General features: G+C 45.6%; 1 protein-coding gene across 7 annotated transcripts in view; it reads left to right on the plus strand.

Moving 5' to 3' along the window:
- SPATS2L (spermatogenesis associated serine rich 2 like) overlaps positions 1–22,060 on the plus strand; it is a 68,722-nt gene that overhangs the window by 18,635 nt on the left and 28,027 nt on the right. For 3 of the 7 annotated variants that reach the window (XM_082055032.1, XM_082055031.1, XM_082055036.1), the window contains exons 2-3: positions 5,538–5,610; positions 18,826–18,887. In XM_082055032.1, the coding sequence (XP_081911158.1) occupies positions 18,849–18,887 (39 nt within the window). In that variant the 5' untranslated portion in view covers positions 5,538–5,610; positions 18,826–18,848. Of the gene's footprint in view, positions 1–5,537; positions 5,611–14,025; positions 14,109–15,223; positions 15,386–18,825; positions 18,888–22,060 lie in introns of all 7 variants that reach the window. The other 4 variants (XM_082055033.1, XM_082055034.1, XM_082055035.1 and 1 more) reach the window with 4 other exon arrangements.

Below are 22,060 nucleotides of genomic sequence, written 5' to 3' on the forward strand. Positions count from 1 at the left end.
AAGATTAAAAGAATTGTTTCCCACCTACCACCCTCACATATAAAATGTCTTTCCCTTATTAAGAAGCATTTGTATTGCCTTAAAAAAAATAGCAAAAATCTTAGGGGGAAAAAACTGGAAAAAGAAGTGACATCAATGTTCTGTGAGTTTGTGAAGCTAAACCCAAGGGCTTGCAAAGCCCCGCTTGGGTTAGGGATGGTAGCTTGGCCACGTTGCACGCACACAAAGTTTTCTGTGCAACTCTCGGTCATAAAATGTAATGTGTTACTTTTTTTAGTGTACCATAAAATAAGCAGACTCTGTCTTGTGGGCGAGTGGGTATTATTGGAATAAACTTTGCTCTGGGTGTCTCGAAGGCACTTGGAGCAGAGGTGCCGAGTCGTCACTCAGTTGCTGAGGCTCAGTGTCGGCAGTAAATACGTGTTTGTTCCTAGGAAGGTAAATACAGACAGGAATTCTGAATAAATGATCCCTACAGAAGGTGCGATGCCAAACCGAGGCAAACTCTGATTTCCTTTAGCATCGGGTGTATCTGAGGTCACTGAAGCCATTCCACTGGCACTCGCTTTTATCCAGATTCGTTAGCAGTAAAGCAAACCAAGCTGTCAGACTGGACTTTTGCTTCATTTTAGCCAGATTCCTTCATAAGCAAAAGACTGACACAAGCGTTTCAGCTGCGCCCAGGCCAGAATTTTTAAAATTGTCAAAGAAACAGTAAGTTCCAACGTGAGAAGTTTGCTTCAAGGCTTAGGGGGTTATTTTGTTAGTTGCGTGTCATTCCCGTGAAAAGGCTGCTGTGACACAAATGGGTGTTTCTGGAGGTTTCCGTGTCGGGGCTGAGAGCTCTGTCTGCTTTGGGATGGGAAATACCATGGGGGAGTGAGATCCCATTGACACCCAGGACTGGGTCTGACCTACAGCCCCTGGGTGAGTTTGCTCCTCCTTCCTCTTAGAACTTCAAAAGAGACTAGAGATATATTCCCGTTTGTAAATTGATTTCATTATTTTTCATTATGAACCTATTCTTAGAATTTGTATGCAGCAAGAGGGCATTTCCCCTTTCCAAATGGACAGAAATAGGAATTGGAGTTTTATATATGAAGGAATGTATAACATCTCGTCCCAGACACCAGTGTCATTATCACAGAGTGAGTGTTGATGGCAAGTTTTGCTGTTCCCGTTCCCGGTGGGATGTTATTTTCACAAGCACGGTGGGGCTGGCAGCAGAGCAAATCCTCTGGAACCCCCTTGTCTCTGTGTCCTTGGTCAGGTCACCTTTAGATCTGATCTCTAGTTGGAGCTTTTTGTTGATTTTAATTCTCATTTATCACACTCTCTGTTATTGGGTGGGACACAGTAAAGTCCGGTAGTGACTGGGTATCAGTATCAGGACAAGCTGTAAACCTGTTCCTCAGAATCGAGCTTTTTAATGCAAATATCCGCGTACTAAGTGCACGCCTGCTGCAGCTGTACTGTGTGGCTTTTGGTACTGAGCTCACTGCCTTACCTGGGATATTAAGCTACCAAATTGCAGCATAAACTCAGCATCCACAACCTTGGTGCATTCTCCACCACACACTGATTCCGTTCAGCAGGTAGCCTCTGTCTCCTAAAATAACCCCTCCGTTCAAAGCACATGCACTCACACAGATTTTCTCTGCCTTCTGCTTGTTTGGATAAGCAAATAACAAACTTTTTACAAAAAGCATCATTTCCATACTTTTGTTCCTCAGAATATGATTGTGTCTTGAGATGTGCCTACAACAATATATACGTTGGCTTTGTTTTTAAGAGAATGTCTATTTTGGTTTTGGAGCAATTAAAAAGAAAAGCTTTAGAAAGTGCGGAATAAAACCCAATTGACGGAGTGAGGGCAGAACTGATTTTGCTGAAGGGTGCAAAATATGAAGTTACTGCTTCTTTCAGAAGCTTCTGTTGGGAGACCGGAGACAGATCACACGGGGGATGTGCCAGTCTGAGAATGGTGATGATTGCACTTTAATTGAAAATGAGGGATTTCAACTGTCTTTAACCACAGAAGCTGTAAAATGCTCATTTCTCCTGATCTGTTGGAGATGAATGGGAGGTTAGTTTTTGTCCAGAAAATGACATTGTGGGTATTTTTTGGACCTGAGTTACACTTTTTGATTGTCATTTAGAATTAATTACAAGGTTATGTTCTGTGTAGACTAGCATATACGAGTTTACATAGGTCCGTAATGAATTTTCTGTTAAGTCTGTGGAGGTTATGCTGAGGCACAGTATTTTTGAGTTGCCCACCCTCGGTGAGATGGAGCTTTCCTGGCAGATTCACCTTCCAGTGTGCAAAAATGATGAGTAAAAACAGCCAGGGCAGGAGAGGCCGCGGACTGGACGGGATCTATTTCTCTTCTCCTTAGGATCTTGTGGCCCGTGAACTGTACAGCAGTGGAGATGCTGTGGCTCATCTGGCTCATCAGGGCGGCAGCGACTGTCTGAACTGGCTTTGCCAGCTTTATGGTGTTGCTTGGTTACCATCACTCCCACAACTCTCAAATAAAGCAAAGCAAACGTAAAACAAAAAAATTGGTTTCTATATATGGGCTAGGCTACTGTACAGATCCAAGCAAAACAGAATTGTAGATCCTCTACAGCTACTTTAAGGATCTTTTTTTTTTCCTTAAGTATTTCACTTGGCTACTCACAAAGGCATTCTATTTTAAATATGTTTTTTCAGTATATTGGGCTTATCCCAGGGTTCTGTACAAACTCCGAAGTTCAGAAGCTGGGATCCTGACTGGAAGCAAGGAATAACAAATAATGGCTCGTGTTGTCAAGCATTCTTGCTACTCCAGCCAGGATTCGGCCTTTTCACATGTATTTTATGCGTATTTTCAATTTAGGGCAGGGAAAAAGGCAAAGCTTAGCTTGGAATGTGTTTGGGAATATTTTCTTAAGTAATTATAATAATGAAGAACTGTCACAACCATTTGGCTGAGAATCTCCTGTCATGTTGTGACTATTTCCAAATGTAGCTTCACAAGTCCTCTCCTGCCATTAGGGGTATAATTTTGGCACGTGGATTCATGTGTTTCAGGGAAAATTCTCATCTTAAATCCATTTAACTGATGTTAACAAAGTGTACAGACACTCCGAGAACTGCATATAGCGTAGGTGCCTGTTGTCATCCCAGTTCCGCAGAAGAGCTCTGCAAAATGGAAAGTATAATTTTATCATCATCTTCAGGCTGAGACAACTCAGACATTCTATTGATATGTTACAAATAAGTCTTAAGTTTATTTTAATGAAGTTGATTCCCCAAATAAGGCTTTTCTGGGAACGTGCGGATGGGTTTCTTGGTGAAGGGAGGGCTCTCCATGGATCTGCTATGGTCATTAGCAGTGTGCCTGGAGCTGGTTACAGAAACCCTCTTACTGTTCCTGAGAGCGGAGAAAACTAAAATAAATGGAGCTATCTGTGAGTCGGCCAGCGATTGAGGAAAAATAAACACATCCAAGTAGAACATTCCCAGCTGTGGAAGAAACGTCTCCCCTCCGGGAGCCGTGGGGAAGGTGTCGGCAGCAGACAGCCTTTCTGCAGGACGCGGACCTTGCAAAGCGCCGCCCTGTGCTCCCGTCTGCCAGTGTCTGCCCCAGCGGGGCCCACGGCTCCTCTCCAGCCACTCGGGCTTCCCGTGGGCCGGCTCTTCCACAGCGGATTCCAAGAGAGGTTTCCAGGCTGTGTGCTGTAGAACCCCCAGTGCCGGTGGCTCGTGTGTCGCTGTCACAGCTCCAGGCCTGGCAGCAGGAACTGGATGAGGCCCCTACTGCTTTGGGAGGAAAATGTTGCCTGGCATTAAGTCAGGAGGGGTCTTTTTTTGTATGAAAATAAAAATCGCTTTAAGAATTGGCGTTTCATTATAATGGGAAATTGCCTTAAATGTTTGCAGACATTAAGCAACAGTATTTTCTTTGATAATACAGAAGTGAAAGAAGTTTCCTGCTGAGTGTTGTACCTTTACTCTTGATTTCCTTTCTCTTCCCTCGAGTCATTATTTCCTGCATAAAGTTTTCGTTGATAATATGCCATGGGACATTGCGTAAGGACAAAATGGTGAGATAGAAAGGTAATTAAATTATGGAGACACGTCCCATAAGAATCCAATCAGTAAATGGGATTCTGAGATTACCCGTCACTTTGGTCTTCAATATTTCATGAAGTTCAAGAGGACAAAAATTATCGAAAGATCTCGCTGAGTGGTGGGGGGAGGGGAAAAGAAGTCGTAAACTGTTCCCATTTGATTTTTCAGATCTTAGTTTTGTGTTGGAGTTGGAGAGGAATCTCTCCCACAGGTTGGGTTGGAGAAGATCAGCACCTGTGTTGTGGGAGCGTGTGCTGGGTGAAGCGCCTCAGGAACCAGGCAGTTTCACACGCGGAGCGGTTAAGGACTTTCTGCCTTGCTTTAAAATAAAACCTGTGGCTCTGACTGGATTTCTGCAGTCAAACCTCGCTTTGGCAAAATACGTCGTTTCAGCAAGGACAAAATGGATGAGACAGGATGGCAGTCGCACACTTCAGTCTATTACAGGGAGCGAATATGTTGTAAGACAGAAGGAAAAATGAGTCTGCAAAGACAAATCTATTTGTAGTGGCTCAGCAGAGGCTGATTTCAGCAGTGAGGATGTTCAGAAAAGTCGTGTTACACTTTCAGGGTTAGCGGAAGGACTGCTGAACCATCTTCCAAAGCAAGCAAGGACCAGTGCGCGACTCACTTAAGTAGCAAGTAGAATGGAATAATTCCTGTCTGGCACGCGTGGTTAAATCATAGGCCAGTTCATGACCACCTTCTCCTTGCAACTGCTGAGGGAGCACAAGGTTGACCCATTGCTTTCCCCCTCCTGCTGAAATTGAGCAATCAGCTTCCATCCATCTCTGTGTGGACATAGGCACGCAGCTGCCCATGTGGTTGTTTGTCTTTAACTTTGGGGAGAATTCCTCCAAAATGTATATGCAAATGGGCAAAGGTCGTGTGCTGTGGGCAAAGTGCTGGTGTCTCTTTGGGCTGCCCTTTGTTTCAGCTGGGTTGGTGTTCTTGAGATAATAATGTTGGAGAATGAGCACACTGAAACTGCGCTGATGCTGCTCGCAGGGGTTTGATTGGCAACCACTGATTCACTGGGACTCACACCTGCGCTCCTCTTGCATTAATGGCTCGAATGGTTCGCATCCCCTAAGCTTTATCTTTCAGTACATCCCAATGTGCTGGCTGGTTAGAGTTTCAAACAGGAGTTAGTTTTAGAAACAGGTTTGTTTAAGCTGAGAGTGTTGCCCGCGTGGTCAGGAACAGGGCTAACAACAAGGCTTGGGTAATTGCCAAAGCTCGCGGCGCAGTGAGGATGAGCCCCGTAAAAAACGGTAAGGGCACCTACAGCACCTGCACGCGTTGACCAGAGCAGTGAGGGATGAGGAGTATATGTTCACAAGACCCCTTGTATAAGGAGAGGGCAGTGAAGTAAATCTGAAGTAAATTAATTAATTGCTTTCTTTTTAACTTGCAGCTGTCTTTTCAAGAGATACAGTCTGTTGGAGAAGATAGAAAAATAAGAACAGAAAGCAAAGGCATTCACAGTGGTAAGACAACTTTTATATCTCTGTTTGCTAATCATTGTGACTGGGTAAGTTCAGAAACTTGTAAGTCACGTGTTATGACCGAGTTCATGGGGTTTCTCGAGCTGTCCTGCTAAAGCTGCTCATGGTGCCGCAGCAATCACAGGAGGAAAAGAAAGAGACAAATGCAACGGTTACTAAAGTGGCGCTTTCTGAATTCCTCACTGTGAAGCTTTGACTTCTCACAAGGGCACAGATTAGTGAGCGTGCCTGCTTTCACATTGCACGCGGTGGATAACAAATAGAAAAGTACTTTATTTGTACGACTATCAGATCTATCGTTTGTAGGTCTAACCTTTCTTTTGCCAGGGCAGTGCAGCCTATTTGAACATCTCGGAAGCTGCTTTTGTTCCTGTTTTGTGTGCAGAGTTGATCTTTCACCACTCCAGATTAATTTCTTTCCTTTTTCTTCCTTTTCTGTGTCATTAAGCTGGTCAATTCATACCGTGGTGTCCTACTGCTTCTCCTCATTTATTTTTTTTAATGGTTCAAACCACTGTGAAGATGTATCGTGGTTTATAACTGCAGGTTCTGCTGAACTGGTATTCTGAGATCATCTCACACTGAGTATAGTCCAAGGTGATGTTCAGAGAATGGGGGCAAAGGGCAGCTTCATAGCAATAAAAAAATGAATGAGATAAAACTGTAGACTACAAAACTGAGAAACAGGGTCTCTGCAAGTGCCTCAGTTCAGAGGTGCTCTGAACCACGTCTTTGTTTTGAATATTTCTTTAAACATATCAAGTAATTTCTTTTGCTGTTTTGTCTGGAAGTAGGCAGCATGTTGTGAAAGCGTAAGCTCAATCTGTTCCAAGCCTTAGTGTAACAAGTGGGGTAGTGTAATTCTGTGTAATTCTAACGAGGACAACCATTTTTTCAAATGGCTTGAAGATACTCCAGTTTACTTGCAGCTTGGGACATCTGAATTGTGTTCCCTGTGAATAGCTTCCTGAGAAATCTTCAGTGAATCACGTCATACCTCAACTTTATATCTGCAAAATGAGATAACAGTACTTCTGCGCTTGAGCGTGGGTGTCGGGGCAGTAGATTATGTACTGAGGTTTGTGAAATGCTCAGACATACATAGGCAGAAAGAAGACGCATTTGCTTGTTATTTGCGGCATGCAACTTGTTTCTTTAGTGGAGGGCGTGAACTGTTTCTTAAGGATTTCCTTTTTGCTTGAAGCTTTTTTCCTTTACATGGCAAAATTCCACAGCTTTTGGTGCTGGAAGGTTTACAGGGAGTGGCTGAATGGGATCAGCCTGTTAGCTAATAATTCAGCGTGCTAAACTCAGTAGCCATGCGCTGTGTGACTTCCTCAGAGGAGAGGAGGAAATAAGATATGGATGCCCAGAGTGGCTCTTACACATCTGCTGATCCCAAGTGTGGCCAAGTACGTGATGAAATACGACTTGTCTGGCTCTGAGCTCTATTTACTACAGGGCGGTGACTCACGGGGTCGGTTCCTGCCCAGCCCTCGAGCGGTCACACGTGACCTAGAGAGCAGCACACCCTGCGAGCATCTCCAGCCTGGCTAGGAGGTATTTCTCAGCAGAGCAGTGCTGCTCTTCAATGATTTCAGTGAAAAGATGGTAGTTTTTCAACTGTACTTGGGCATCTGCGTCACAACAATGTGTTGTGGCTCTAAAAATTGGGAGATTGTTGCTGGTTTGTTAGTGAAGGTCCAAATTCGTGAACCAGATCATGTACTTGGCGGAGCAGCAGTGGGGAAGCCAATGAAGCCCTCAGGCTTGTCAAGGGTTAGTTTTCCAGCCCTGAGAAACCTTCAGGTTGCTATTAAAAGATGGTTGGTGTGTGTAAATGTTCTTCCTGGAAATAAGGCCAAAATTTTTCATCAACTCTGAGAATCTTTTCCTATCGGCTCTCTCCACTTCTCTGCCTGTCAGTAAAATAATAATAATAAATATACAGGGTGTGGAGCATCCCCTTGGCCAGTCTGGGGGGTGGTGGGGAACAGCCACGGCCTTGGCAGGGTGTGAGAACAGCTCAGCCACAGCCAAAACACGGGTGTTATCAGCGTCAGCACAAATCCTGCTGCGACATCTTCGGAACAGAGTTTTCTTGATGAAAAATGTTTTCTCGCATGTTCAGATGTGGCATTTTCATTAGTATCATGGGCACTTCTGGAGCAGTTAAAAACTATCCTAAGAATGTGCTGAAGGTCATTTTTCTCTGGAAAATGTCTCAAAAAATGTGTCTAAGTTTTGTGTATTCAGTTGCACTTAAGCGCTGCGTGTTCAAGCCGACTCTGTCCTGCAAGGGCAAATCTGGTGTTCGTGCTGGGCAGATTATCTCACAAATGGGTAGTTCTGTAATTACTTATAGATGCATCTTGTTACTGTCTCTGTAAATATGTAATTTTGTGCCATAAAATAATCAACTCTAGAAGTTTTCTGAGGTTGTCTGCATTTGTCATGAGATTGGACAGCTGAAGTGCTTTCAAAACTAAAACATTAAGAATTAGAATTATGTGATTATCCTAGGAAATGGAAAAATGAAAAGATCTGAAGTAGGAATGAAATATTAGTTCAATTGGTGAATGACTTAACTGTGAGTGTTCCTGTTCTTCCCTGCAGTGCTTTATTTATTATCATGTATGCTGCTTCCAGTGAAAAACAGAATAACTGGCAGCTGTGTGGCACAAATAGCTCAAGGAGTAATTCAGATTGGATCTCACTGCTCACTTTGATCGAGAGCAAAGTCCAAAACTGAAAGCAGGTTGAGCTTTTGCAGAATTTGCTGAGGGAATCATTGAGGTTAAAAGAGACTTGAGTTCTTGAAGAGATTCTTGATTTTTAGGATGTTTGGGCTGCTCTGTTGTTACTGCTGGCCCTTCTTTATTCCACTTCTGTTAATATTAAGATGGATAAATGTTCCTTTCTGGTGGTGAAAAGCATCACGAGAGCTTGGAGAATGTATAGCAGGGTCTGCATGTAATAGTTTGAGGTGGCCATCTCCAAATCTCTTAGTCTGTGATTGGAGCGAGTAGTTTTTTTGACTGGTGCTGCGTTTGGAGCAGGTTGGAGGGACTGTGGATATCCTGATCCTCAGCAGCAGGGGAGCAAAGGAGTCTGAGGGCCGGAGGATGGAGTGTGTGTTCCGCGAGAATGGAGGAGCGAGGCGCTGGTTTGTGCCCTGTCCACAAGCAGGGTGTACGTGGGGATAAGGTGGTGGAAGAGCTGTTGCATTTTCCCTCTAAGTGCAGTTTGAGAAGAGCCAAGGAGTTCCCTGTTTGCTGTGCTCCGATTGTGAGCAAGGTGACCAGGCTGGCCGGTCTCAGTTAACGAGCAGCACCCCTGGAAAAACAACGCTGGGTAAAGTTCAGCTCTTGGACCAGCACTACCTGTGTCAATATTATTGGGAACTCTGCACATTGGGGGAGCTGAATCTCACCCTGTGTAAATCGCTTCTCAGGAGTCAGACACTTCCAGGCTGGGTGTTGGGGGAGCCCCTTTGCCTGCCCTTGGGCTGGCTCTGGGAGCCAGGGCCCGGTGCCACAGGGCCTCACTGGGCATTAGCACCGTGCTCAGCGCTGCTCCGACCACACAACCCGCCGTAACTTCTGCTTTGATCAGCTGAACTTGGCTTGTTCCAAGGTTTGCTGTGATTTGGGCTCTCTGGGGAAGGATAACCGGCTCGTAGGGAATTCAACCAGTTTTTTGGAGAAGCCTTGTTCAGCAGAGGCTTGAGAAATGTTTTGGTTATGATGAAGTAACTCAACTCGGCCACAGCAAACCCCCTGTTTGGTTGGAAAATTCCCAGCCTGCCCAGTTTATTGTCTGCCAGTTGTTACTGCTTACGGGTTAGAGCAAGTGGGGATGCTGGGAATGAGCCTTGCTCAGAGTGCTCGCTCTGCTAACGGGCGCCGCTGCTTTGGTAGCGCCTACACACAACATACAGGAGTGTGTAAGCGCTATCGGAATGTTGCTCACAGCAGCGGGAACAGAGATTGAGCGGTGAGGGCAATTTTGAAGTTCTGTGCCGTTATCTGACACATGCTGGCGCTTGCCCAGGGCGTGGGTGTGGCGTCCTTCAGCATTCTGCAGCTCAGCACAGCTTAACTTGCTGCCTTCCGACACTGGATTCTGTGGAGCAAATAGTATGTTACTTGATTCTGCAAAGCTGGTTAGTGTGCCTTTGCAGAAATTCTGGACAGATGCAAACTAAAGGTCTGTCTAATGTGCCACAGATTTTACCAATTCATGAATCACGGCATGCCAAAAATCACCTAAAATGCTTGGGCAAAAACAGGTGAGCTGAGAAACACTCTGTGTATCTGTGCTGTACAGTGTAACTGATCTTACCTGGCTCTGAGAAAAGTACCCTCAAAATAGAACATGCATTTGTTTAGAGTGTTCATCCACAGATGAACAAAATACCTTCTTTTTATTCTGTTGATAAAGTTGCTTCATTTGCTGTCTGCATGTCGGATTCATTTCCACGGCTAGTCAAACAGCTTTCTTTATTGGGACTGTACTTGCCAAGTTAAGAAATCTGTAAAATTTTTTATAAATGCCCCTTATATGCCTGGCTAAACAAGGGCCTCAGTCCATGTGTGTCGGACAACACTTCATATGTTGACCTTCAGAAGCAGAAGGGTTTGCTGGCTTTGTCTCTTGACCTCTGGATGGGTGTGGGATGGGAGATGTGGAAGGTGCCCTTGCAGATTTTTGGCAGTACACAGACTGTATTGACTGACTGTGCTTTTACAATTGTGATGTACCTGGGTAGGGTGGGGTTCAGCTGAAAATTGGTTTATTGTTTTTTTTTCCTCTTAAACAAACAAACACTTGCGAACTGGCTGAAGGGAAGAAGCCAGAGAGTCGTGGTCAATGGGGCAGAGTCCAGTTGAGGCCTGTATCCCGTGCAGTGCCTCAGGGGGCAGTGCTGGGGCCGGGATTGTTCAATATATTCATCAATGATTTGAACAAGGGAAGAGAGTGACTGTCAGCAAGTTTGCTGGTGACACCAAGCTGGGAGCAGTGGCTGACACTGGAAGCTGTGCTGCCATCAGAGACCTGGACAGGCTGGAGAGCTGGGCGGGGAAAAATTTAATGAAATATAACAAGGGCAAGTGTAGAGTCTTGAATCTGGGCAGGAACAACCCCAGGTTCCAGTATAAGCTGGGGAACGACCTATTAGAGAGCAGCGTAGGGGAAAGGGACCTGGGGGTTCTGGGGACAGCAGGGTGACCATGAGCCAGCACTAGGCCCTTGTGGCCAGGAAGCCAATGGTACCTGGGGTGGATGAGAAGGGGGTGGTCAGTAGGTCAGAGAGGTTCTCCTGCCCCTCTGCTCTGCCCTGGGGAGACCACACCTGGCATATTGTGTCCAGTTGTGGCCCCTCAGTTCCAGCAGGACAGGGAACTGCTGGAGAGAGTCCAGCGCAGCCACCAAGATGCTGAAGGGAGTGGAGCATCTCCCGTGTGAGGAAAGGCTGAGGGAGCTGGGGCTCTGGAGCTGGACAAGAGGAGACTGAGGGGGGACTCATTCCTGGGGATCAATATGGAAAGGGGGAGTGTCAGGAGGATGGAGCCAGGCTCTTCTGGGTGACAACCAGTGACAGGACAAGGGGCAATGGGTGCAAACTGGAACACAGGAGGTTCCACTTAAAGATGAGAAGAAACTTGTTCCTGGTGAGGGTGGCAGAGCCTGGCCCAGGCTGCCCAGGGGGGTTGTGGAGTCTCCTTCTCTGCAGACATTCCAACCCGCCTGGACACCTTCCTGTGTAACCTCATCTGGGTGTTCCTGCTCCATGGGGGGATTGCACTGGATGAGCTTTCCAGGGCCCTTCCAACCCCTGACATTCTGGGATGCTGTGAAAAAGTGCAGTTCCAAGTCTAGTAAATACTGTATTATCCACTGTTTTAATGTGTAATAGCAATTAGCTTGAAGGCTGCGTGAACAATAAGCAATTATAAGTTAACTGTTCTTCTTGTTTCTGGGAATACCTGTGGTTACTGTAGGAGGTGGGTGTTTCCAGGGGAGCAGGGGAAGGCTGGCGTTCGGTGTGGGTCTGGGGGAGCAGTGTTAGCAGGGTGGCCGCCTGTGCTGCTCACGGGCAACCTGTTCATCGTGGGACACAGCAGGGCATCTCCAGACAGCGACTCGGAAGCTTTGTGTGTGTACATATCTATATATAAAAACAATTAAAAATACTGTTCAAGGAGAACGTCTTCTTCAAAGCACCTATATGGTGTGACTTGGTCTTAGAAAATAAATTTCAGTCTTCAGTTTTGGAAGACTGGCACATGTAAATGAAGTACTTACCTTCATATGTATAGCCTCACTGACTCATAAAGTATGCTTTGAACATACGTTAGTCACATGAGGTCTGGCTGCATTAAGGCATTTATCAGTTTTCATCAAAAGCACTTCACCTCAAGGAGCTCAGGTGAAGTTCTTCCTTTTCCCAAGCTCCAAGCTGTGTTTGCTGAGCATCAGCCCTGCACACCGAGAGTGGTAAACTGGCTCTCTGGAGGTGTCTGAGCGAGAAGGAAGGACAGCGCAGCTTTAGAACACTTCATAAAGAAGGCTGAAATGGGAATAGCTCCAGGACTTCCTTTGAACTCGAGATCTATTCCAAGATGATGAGAATTTGCTGTAACAATTACGCTGTACAAGTCTGCTGGTAGAAGTTTGATTGCTTGTGATCACTTTATTTCTTAACATCTAAACCAAGTGTGTATTTGAACACTTCCTGAGGTTCGCTTTGGTCTGTCTGTCTGTACTGTGCTGTGCATTGCTGTGCCGTGCCCCTCCAGCCACAGCTGGGCAGAGGCTCTTGGCGCCCCGCTCTGACCTGACGTACGGCCCCCGATGAGACTGCTCACGGCTCCAGCAGGAACCACTTGGAAGGTAATACCTAGTTTGTGCAAACTGAAAGTTAACCTTGTTTGTTTTGCGGGAGGTTCATGCAAAGGTAGAATTTGAGTAGCTTTCCGTGGTCTTTACTGGCATGTTTAACAAAGAGGAAGAGCAAGACTGTAATGTTTCTTTTGGCAAGCGTTGCTGTGGAAAGTGAGCTTCCCGGCCTAAAACTGTCTTTCCAGATCCCACATCCCTCCCTTCTGCATATCGGAGAGGACCGTTTTACTGACCATATAGCCGAATCCAGCTCTTCTGAATTTGGTTCAGCTCTAATAGTGAGATATATGTAGTAAAGCCAAATAGTGAAATATATGTAGTAAAGCCAGGAATTTTGGCATCTCTAGTTGATGCTGAATCAAAGTGATGCTCTGCAGATGCTCCTCTAGCATGCCAGCCAGCAGAATGCAGGTGTGATTCTAGAGAAATTCCCCTTCTCTTTGGAACGGCACAGTGGTTAGAGCACCATTGTAGTGTAGCTGCTGCGGAACGGGCACTAGATCCTCCAGATCTGCAGGCTGGACACGTTCCTTCGTCACAGGGCTGCTGGGATGAGGTTTCTCAGTCCTTTCCGTTTCAGCTGCTTTGGTTTGTTTGAATAAATGCTTATCAGTTGGCAGGCCTGTCTTTCCCTGCATATCCCGCTCTCACCTCTGTCCCTTTTATCTTCATAGAAGAAAGGTCTGTGGTCTCGCAGCTGTGAATTTTATAGTGTTAAACAACCTGAGTTCCTGATGCATCGCTGCACATTTTCCAAACTTCCATGCCTTAGTGCCTGTTTTCAAGCAAGCAGTCTGCAGGGCTGTAGTACCTCCGAGACATCTCCTGCTTTCTCAGACTGTAGTGTCAATCGTTCCGGAAAACCTCGCGGAGGAGGTGATCAGCGTTGGGGAGGTGATCAGCGTTGGGGAGGTGATCAGCGTTGGGGAGGTGATCAATGTTGGGGAGCGTCAGCCTCCTCTCTGTGGGAAGCCAGACCCGCATGTGGAATCAGTGAGACGCTGGATTTCCTGCATCCTGCTCTGGGCAGCGCGATGGCTGTGGGGGCCGAGCAGGAGGGAGAACACAGGACTCTGGGCTTGGGACAAGCGTGCCCAGGGACAGCAGCGCCACGGCTCTGGACGCGGAGACTGTTCTGGAACGTGTGTGTGAGCCTTTAAAGAAAAGGATGCTAAAGGCCTCGGTTATCGTCAGATTACCCAGAGGCACTTAATCACACTGACGGGGCTGATCTGCAGCTTGTGAAAACCAGGAAATACGAAGTGATGCGGTGTTCCGTTTCTTGATCCAGTCTTTAGAATGGCATAAAACAGTACTGGAGAAATAGCAATTCTGTGTTAATTACGCTGTACATTGTTTTTACTAAGCACGTTCATTTCTAATGACGCAGAGGCTAAAAGGGCAGCTCGGAGGACAGTTGCTATGTCCTGGATGCTCTTGACACTGGTTATGTTTCTGCATTCATTTTTTAATGACTGTATTCATCTTTAGACAACAGGCTACGGCAAATAGGAAGAACCCATTGCAGTTCTCAGGCTGGTGAAGACAAGTGTCTGAATTTCCTGCAGTCTCAGGTAGATTTACAACCACAGCAGTATGGCTTTGTGCACGGCTAAGGACACTGACTTGTGTAACTAACTATCATATGCATGCTCACGTTTGGCCTTTGAGCTGATAAGCTAATTTTTTTGTTCTTCTGCCATTTAAATAAATTCTGAGTGAAGACCAGAAGAATTCTCCTCTGAAATACTTGAATTTTGGAGGCATACTTTTGCAGTCTTGTCAGTCTTTCTCATGTAAAAATGTTAAGTTAAAACCACATCAGAGAAGGTGTGTCCATCCCCACCTTCATCTGAATTTCTCCAGTAGTATCTCTTTATAATAAAAGGAAACAGTTGGAGTGGGCAGATGGGGACACTTGTCATTTGGGGCATGTAGGAGACTATTAATCTGTAAACACAGAGACAGGAAACCCAACCCTGGATTATTTTCTACTGTTTCGTGGGAAATTTTCTGTTCCCTGTTGCCAAAGATAGAACTTATCTTCAGATGCCAGAAACGGTGGAGCAGGTGTCACACACAATCTCCTCCACTCCGGTAGAGCTTACTGCTGGGGTTTTTTCACAAATCATATCTTTCTGGCAACGTTTCGGCTTTCATCAACTCCCTTTCCTCTCGGTGTATTTGCAAGGAGATTCCTTTTTGTTTTGTTGGAGGGAGTGTGTTTCTTTTTTGATAGTTGTGGCATCTCGGATGTGACGGTGCAGCTGGTGAGGGGCAGGATTGCAGCGGGCTGGGGCGCAGACGTGCTGCGCTGCGGCGGTGCTGCGCTGCGGCGGTGCTGCGCTGCGGGACACGGGCGGTCCCACCGCTCTGAGCGCCGTGTAAATAGGTGCTTGTCAGCCCCCTCAGCTGCCCGCTTCGCTGCCGTGTGAGCTTAAACCGCTGCCCTGTAGCGCGAATCGCTGCGTTTGCTGGGCGGGAGGAGGAATGCTCTGCTAAACTTCATCCAGGCTTCTCCGCAGCGTTCCCTTGAAGTGCCTCTGCTATATTTGTCTCTTTTTGTTGTATTGAAATGCTTCATTTCACAAAGCAAGTCAAACGCCTGCTTTGGATGTGTGCAATAACACCATTCCGTCAGTGTTTGAGGTCAGGATGCCACAGCAACCGAGAGTCATCTCGATTCCAGGTGCCGCGTTTGGAAATAGCTGTCAGGAATGAATGAACTGTTCATAGAAGAGATTCAGTGGTGATTTCCCCTTCATCCCTTTTTAATGGCAGTGCTGTTGGTGTGACACGCGGTGACACTTCAGGAGCACAAATACAAGCGTGAGATGTGGAGAAGCACAAGGTGCGTGGCTGATGTTCAAGCTGAGAAGCACTTGCATGCGCTGTGTTTTATAAATACATGCATTATAAATACAGTGCTTTCATTAACTTGGTGTTAACCACCGCAGAAAACCTCTGTGTGTGTGTGCTCTTAGTGACACGTGCAGCACTGTTCTCCAAGCCTGGAGATTAAAGCTTCTCAACTTCAGCACGACTATTTTGTTCATAAAATCATTCATGTGCTGTAATCTTTTGTCACAGGATTAGAAATGCGGTAATTGTTCAACACAGAGAGGAAAATATCGTCAGAAGAAAAATACCAGTTAATGCAATAAATCAGTTTGTGCTACAATGAGGAAATGAAATTGGTTAGCTATTAAGTATAGCCATAAAGGATATTTTTAAAAATTAGTGCTACACTGACATTTTCCTTTTAATGTATCATTTGTATTTTATGTAACAAGGAGTGCTGCACTGAGTGATATAAATGAGCAAGTGTTTTATGCAGGTTATTTCAATTATTTGTCCTTGGAGGAGGGGAAGGAAAAATAGCTCCACCTCAGTTTTAGCATCTTCCTTTTGACAGCTTTAATGTGCATATTCATGAAGACTGAAGTGTCTCCTGTCTTTGAACAGCAGAAATTGAGAGGCGTGGGGCTTTCCCAAAGTACAACTACTGGGGTTCATTTGCTTCATACAAGATGCAGTTTTAAAATCTACAGTTTGGGTACAAAATTAGTGAAATATATGCTGAAAATCAGAACCTGAAGATTTCAGGTGACAAAGATATTTTCTCATTATTTATTGTTTTTTATGATTAATAGACTTAAGGCAACACGGGTTAGCTATAATCCTTATTGTGCTCGTTCCTGTGCTGTGTGTTGATTCCTCAATGACAGTTTTTTTCCTGTTGTTTGGGGAGTGTTTTAGGTGTTGGATCAGATCAGGCGTATTTGAAGTGGTGTGCAGGAAGGCCGGCTTGCATCGGTTGTCTGGAACATTCTAGAAGCTGCTAGATATTAGATACAAGGGTGAACTAGTCGAGCAGAAGGGGTAGGGAGAGGAACCTTCTGAGCTGAGATACCAGGTTTTGAATAACTGGCAATGGAAAGAGTTACTTTTATGTTCTTCCGCTACCTTATGTTTGAGGGTTTCCATAATTCAGTGCCTGCTCTTCATCAGACCAAAACTCAAAAAGCCATTCCTTTTTCTTCTTCCTATCATCTCTTCCCCATGTACCATGAACAAAGTCATGTTATTTCTGAAAATGTGCTTCCTTGAATCTCTTCCTTTTAATTAGAAAATGGATGCGTGCACAAATAACTGACAAGGTTTAAACGCTGTCGGCAGGCGCTGTGGTAGAAGCGCTTTGTGGAGTTTGAACCCCATGAAGTGCTGTGTTCCAAAGCAGGAGTTACGGGAGGATTGTCTAAGTACATTACAAGAGATTGAGTAGAATTATAGGAACTCTGGTATCAGTCCACATAGCAAAGGGCTTAACGGGGGGAAAAGGGGGAGTGTTTTGGCTTAAACTTGGAAAGAACTAAGATTTCTTTCTCATTTATGTGCATCTCTACCTTCTTCTTGGTATATAGCAGAGTTAAATTTGGCGACCAAACCAAGCTTTTATTCCATTTGACTTAGTCTTTGCTGTAATTCTTTTGCTTAATTTTAAAATGTGAAGATTCAAGCCTGACGCAGTTGGGTTCAGTGGAGGCAGGACGGGACTCCTGCCCCGTGTTAACGCTTCATCCCGTGCTGCAGTGTCCTCCCTTCCCAGCCACAGCACTGGGAATGCAGAACATACTGCAGGCTTTCTCCATCGCATGCAAATTCCATTCACGTGCCCAAGTTTTCAGAGCAGGCTTGGAGATTTAACTGTACAGACCCTGTTAGTTGCACTGGAAGCTGTGTGGCTAAAACCTCTGAATTACTGTAGGAAGACAAAACAACAAAACAGAACCACAAACCAACCAACAGGCAAAAGCAGCTGTGCAGTGCTTGTCAAGCTGAGCTCCTGGCACACTGAGCTGCTTTTGAAGGTGGATCTTCAGAGAAATCTTGTGGCAAAGACTGAGGTTGCTGGTGAGTGAGGAAGCAGGAGCTGTTGGGGTCGCCTCAGATATTGCTGCTCTTGAGCGCCTCAGAAGTGTGGAGGAGTGATCACAGCACCCCAGTGTCAGGGGTTGGAGGGACCTGGAAAACTCATCCAGTGCAATCCCCCCATGGAGCAGGAACATCCAGCTGAGGTTACACAGGAAGGTGTCCAGGCGGGTTGGAATGTCTGCAGAGAAGGAGACTCCACAACCTCCCTGGGCAGCCTGGGCCAGGCTCTGCCGCCCTCACCAGGAACAGGTTTCTTCTCATGTTTAAGTGGAACCTCCTGTGTTCCAGTTTGAACCCATTGCCCCTTGTCCTGTCACTGGTTGTCACCCAGAAGAGCCTGGCTCCATCCTCCTGACACTCCCCCTTTCCATATTGATCCCCAGGAATGAGTCCCCCCTCAGTCTCCTCTTGTCCAGCTCCAGAGCCCCAGCTCCCTCAGCCTTTCCTCACACGGGAGATGCTCCACTCCCTTCAGCATCTTGGTGGCTGCGCTGGACTCTCTCCAGCAGTTCCCTGTCCTGCTGGAACTGAGGGGCCACAACTGGACACAATATGCCAGGTGTGGTCTCCCCAGGGCAGAGTAGAGGGGCAGGAGAACCTCTCTGACCTACTGACCACCCCCTTGTAACCCACCCCAGGTACCATTGGCTTCCTGGCCACAAGGGCCCAGTGCTGGCTCATGGTCACCCTGCTGTCCCCAGGACCCCCAGGTCCCTTTCTCCTATGCTGCTCTCTAATAGGTCATTCCCCAGCTTATACTGGAACCTGGGGTTGTTCCTGCCCAGATTCAAGACTCTACACTTGCCCTTGTTATATTTCATTAAATTTTTCCCCGCCCAGCTCTCCAGCCTGTCCAGGTCTCTGATGGCAGCACAGCTTCCAGTGTCAGCCACTGCTCCCAGCTTGGTGTCACCAGCAAACTTGCTGACAGTCACTCTCTTCCCTTGTTCAAATCATTGATGAATATATTGAACAATCCCGGCCCCAGCACTGCCCCCTGAGGCACTGCACGGGATACAGGCCTCAACTGGACTCTGCCCCATTGACCACGACTCTCTGGCTTCTTCATTATGACCAGAGTCCAAGAGACATGGCTGGGAAAAGCCTGATATCCCATAACGATGAAGCATTTTCTAAATGAGTTTGCAGACCTAATCTGGGGACAATATGAAATTTGGACTGGCTTTACTTTTTGGCATGATTGAGCACTGCTGTGTGGGACATTAAGTGTTCTCAGATTTCTCTCATGCTTATAGGTAAGCACATATGGTTAGTTTTTATAGGTGTAGCTTTGACAGGTTGGAATTAAAGCCTCCAAATTAAACTCTTTTTTTTTTTTTTTTTCTTCTTTCACAGACAATATTCTCACCTGAAGAAAGATGGCAGAAATCAATTCTCCTGTAAATATCAAGGAAAAGGTTGGTTCAAGTAACAGCACAGTGCAAACCAAAATGATATTTCCTTATATATTTCACCCTTGCTCCTTCAGACACTGGTTACATACTTAACTTTACTCACGGAGTCGATGCATATTAAAGTTAAGTTCACAGGCAGGTATTGATAGAATAGCATCTTGAGTGATGAGAAACGTCTTTTGCAAAGAGTTGATGTTTGGCAGATAGACATCTCGCGTTCCTTTGTGATTCCGGGGCACGCTGCTGCTGTGGAGAACAGCACTTAGTGATGATTGCTGCTCTGCAAGAAACAACCTTGAAGAAACTCACCCTTTAGCAAATAATTTTTCTGACCAAAAACGTCATACCTGTACTACTTAAAGGCAATTCGTAATATTACGGGGCCTGAAAAGAGTAGATTTTATTTTCCTGTGTTGGTAGCTTTGCTTTTAACTGCATTATGTGCTTGAGTGTGTCCTCTCCATATTCTGGCTGGTGTTAGAGCCTCCCTACCCTTCCATGAGCAGCCGATTAATCTGCAAACATCAGGTAGGTCATGAGATCTTTCGTGACTCCCAGCAGGCAGATTGTGAAGAGAAAATCTAACCCATAGATACGGCCCTCTGCACATAAATAGGAAACCAAGACATCTGTGGAAGAATAGGAAAAAAAGAGACAGGGAAAAGTGGGAAGAATGTGGGAGTATGACATGATAGGGTTGTCTTTTAAAAGAAGCCAAGATTTTGAGAATTCACCTGAATCGTTGTCTTTTATAAAATCGGGTTTTGTTCTGCTTCGTGTTTGGGAAGAGGGATGAACTCTGCACTTAGAAGTTCAGGGAGGGCTAATGAGTTCCGTGATTTACGGCTTTATGAAGCCCCCGGGGCTCTGCTGCAGGTTTTCGGGCAGCGCGATCAGCGTTAAAGACCAGAATGCAGTTCTGTCAGTGAACCCAGGTTTGTCTGGGTATCAGTGAAAAGCTGATAGGACCCATTCGCTTCACGGAAGATGCACAAGGACAAGGGATCAAGACTGATTAAATATCAAGGAAATACAGAGCAGTGAGTGCAATGTGAAACTGAGAAATATGGTCATTTTCTGCTGTACCGTAGGATCTGCCTGTGGCACTTTGTACACCCTGCGGGGCAGCAGGCGTGCGAAATATTCTCTCTAAGCCTGTCAACAGAAAGGAAAAGAAGAATTTTGTGCATGATTCCTTAGATTAACTCTTTTCCCTGAGCTGACAGAAAAAAGTTGTTCTACAGAAGATTTGTGTGACTTCAGTTTTGCAATTCAACACTTCGGTTTTGCAATTAGTTGGACTGGTAACATGGGAGAAAATTATTTGGCCTGAGGAATGTGTGCAAGATACTGTAAATGTAGCTTTCCGATCCAGAATAGTCCCAAGAAGAGGTAGAGAATTAAGAAGTGATATAACACACCACAGCATGACAAAGAGCCTTGAACTAGAGGCCAAGAGTCAGACTTTTAGTTAACTTGCTGTTTTGCTTCCAAGTTCACAAATAATGAACTTTTCAGTCAGGTAACATATTTTTCAGGACTGATCATGACTAGTAGTTAATGGCTTAGGCATCACACTTGGTTTATAAAGGCCTGGTGAACTGTGGCAACTGCTGAGCCTGAAACGGGGTTTCCTCAAGTTGCAGTTTGCTAATGATGTTTCCTGCAGGAACAGACACAAACTGGTGCCTGCCCAGTGAGGGATGGTTAGTTATGAGTAGTTCGGGTGCAAATGAGTCCCTTGTTCAGACTGTCGTGTCCATCTTTCGCTGCTTACTCACTTTATTTGCTTTCCAAAGATGTAGAATGTTTTTTTCTCTGGATCCGCTGATGGGAAATGGTTCCTTACCCGTTGCTCTGCCCAGGTACCTGCTTTTTGAGTTATATTTGTTGTTAACTCCCAGAACACTCCTTGTGCTTGAGGATTTACGTGTCAACATGAATCTGTATTTCAGTGATGAGCATCTTCCTTAGTCCTTAATAACAGCTCAGGGTTTAAATATTGAGTAGCATGATGGATTTAGCAATAGCAAGTAATGTTATCAACTCCTATCCCCTAGTGCCAGAGTGCTGGAAGGTAAATTACAGTAACTCTGAAAATGCAGCTCAGTAAATCAATTGAAGTTCTGCCTGTTTGGAATTCTTTTTTATTATTATTTTAGTCAGATTTACAAGTGCAGGATTTTACAAATCATCTGTTTGTCTTTTGCTGGTTCAAGAATGAAGAACTGTGACAGGAGTTTGTTCACACTGTATCTGCTATTCCAAGTCTGATATCTGCTGCGAGTATCTGAAATCAAAAGTTTAGCAGCATATACATTTTTAGGCAGGAAGTGAATTGGATCAATACACTCTAAGTAGTTCCTCTCTTTATTCCTGTGTCTTCCATCGGTGTTTAGTCCCACTAAATCCCTATGTCAAAGAGAAAACTTACTTTAACAGTAATTAACATTTTATTACAAAATCACTGGGTTTTATTCTGGAAAATACAGACTAGTAACCTACTAAATGAAGGTTTAGTGAGTGAATAGAATAAAGCTCCTGAGCCTTTCATCCGTGGCTGAGAAGCCAGCGTGCTGTTTGCCAGCTCACCTGGACCAGCCTGGCTTGTTTGCCAAAGAGATTTGACACCTCGCGTTGGGTTTACAGTCTGGTCAGCAACAAACCAAGCAACTCGAGAGCAACTGTAGCTTTAGAAATACGAGGAAAGGGTTGAACAGATGTGTCCTGCTGAGTTGGCTTTAAATATATATTTGCACATAGACCTCTAAAGTGTAAGGACTTCATTTGCATGTCTGAAAAGCTGACCTGTTTACTGTGTCTTGGTAGGAGCGTCAGAATCAAATCCCTTTCTCACTTGGGAACCTTACAGAGCGAGATGTGGTCGTGCCACACAACACTGAAGCAGTGAGTTTAGTGTTCACTGTATCTGCCTTTCTGACGGGTATTTCTGGGAGTCCTGGGGACAGCAGGATGACCATGAGCCAGCACTGGGCCCTTGTGGCCAGGAAGCCAATGGGACCTGGGGTGGGTTAGAAGGGGGTGGTCAGTAGGTCAGAGAGGTTCTCCTGCCCCTCTGCTCTGCCCTGGGGAGACCACACCTGGCATATTGTGTCCAGTTGTGGCCCCTCAGTTCCAGCAGGACAGGGAACTGCTGGAGAGAGTCCAGCGCAGCC

This window comes from Streptopelia decaocto, assembly GCF_964273445.1.
Source record: "Streptopelia decaocto genome assembly, chromosome: 6".
NCBI lineage: Eukaryota > Metazoa > Chordata > Aves > Columbiformes > Columbidae > Streptopelia > Streptopelia decaocto.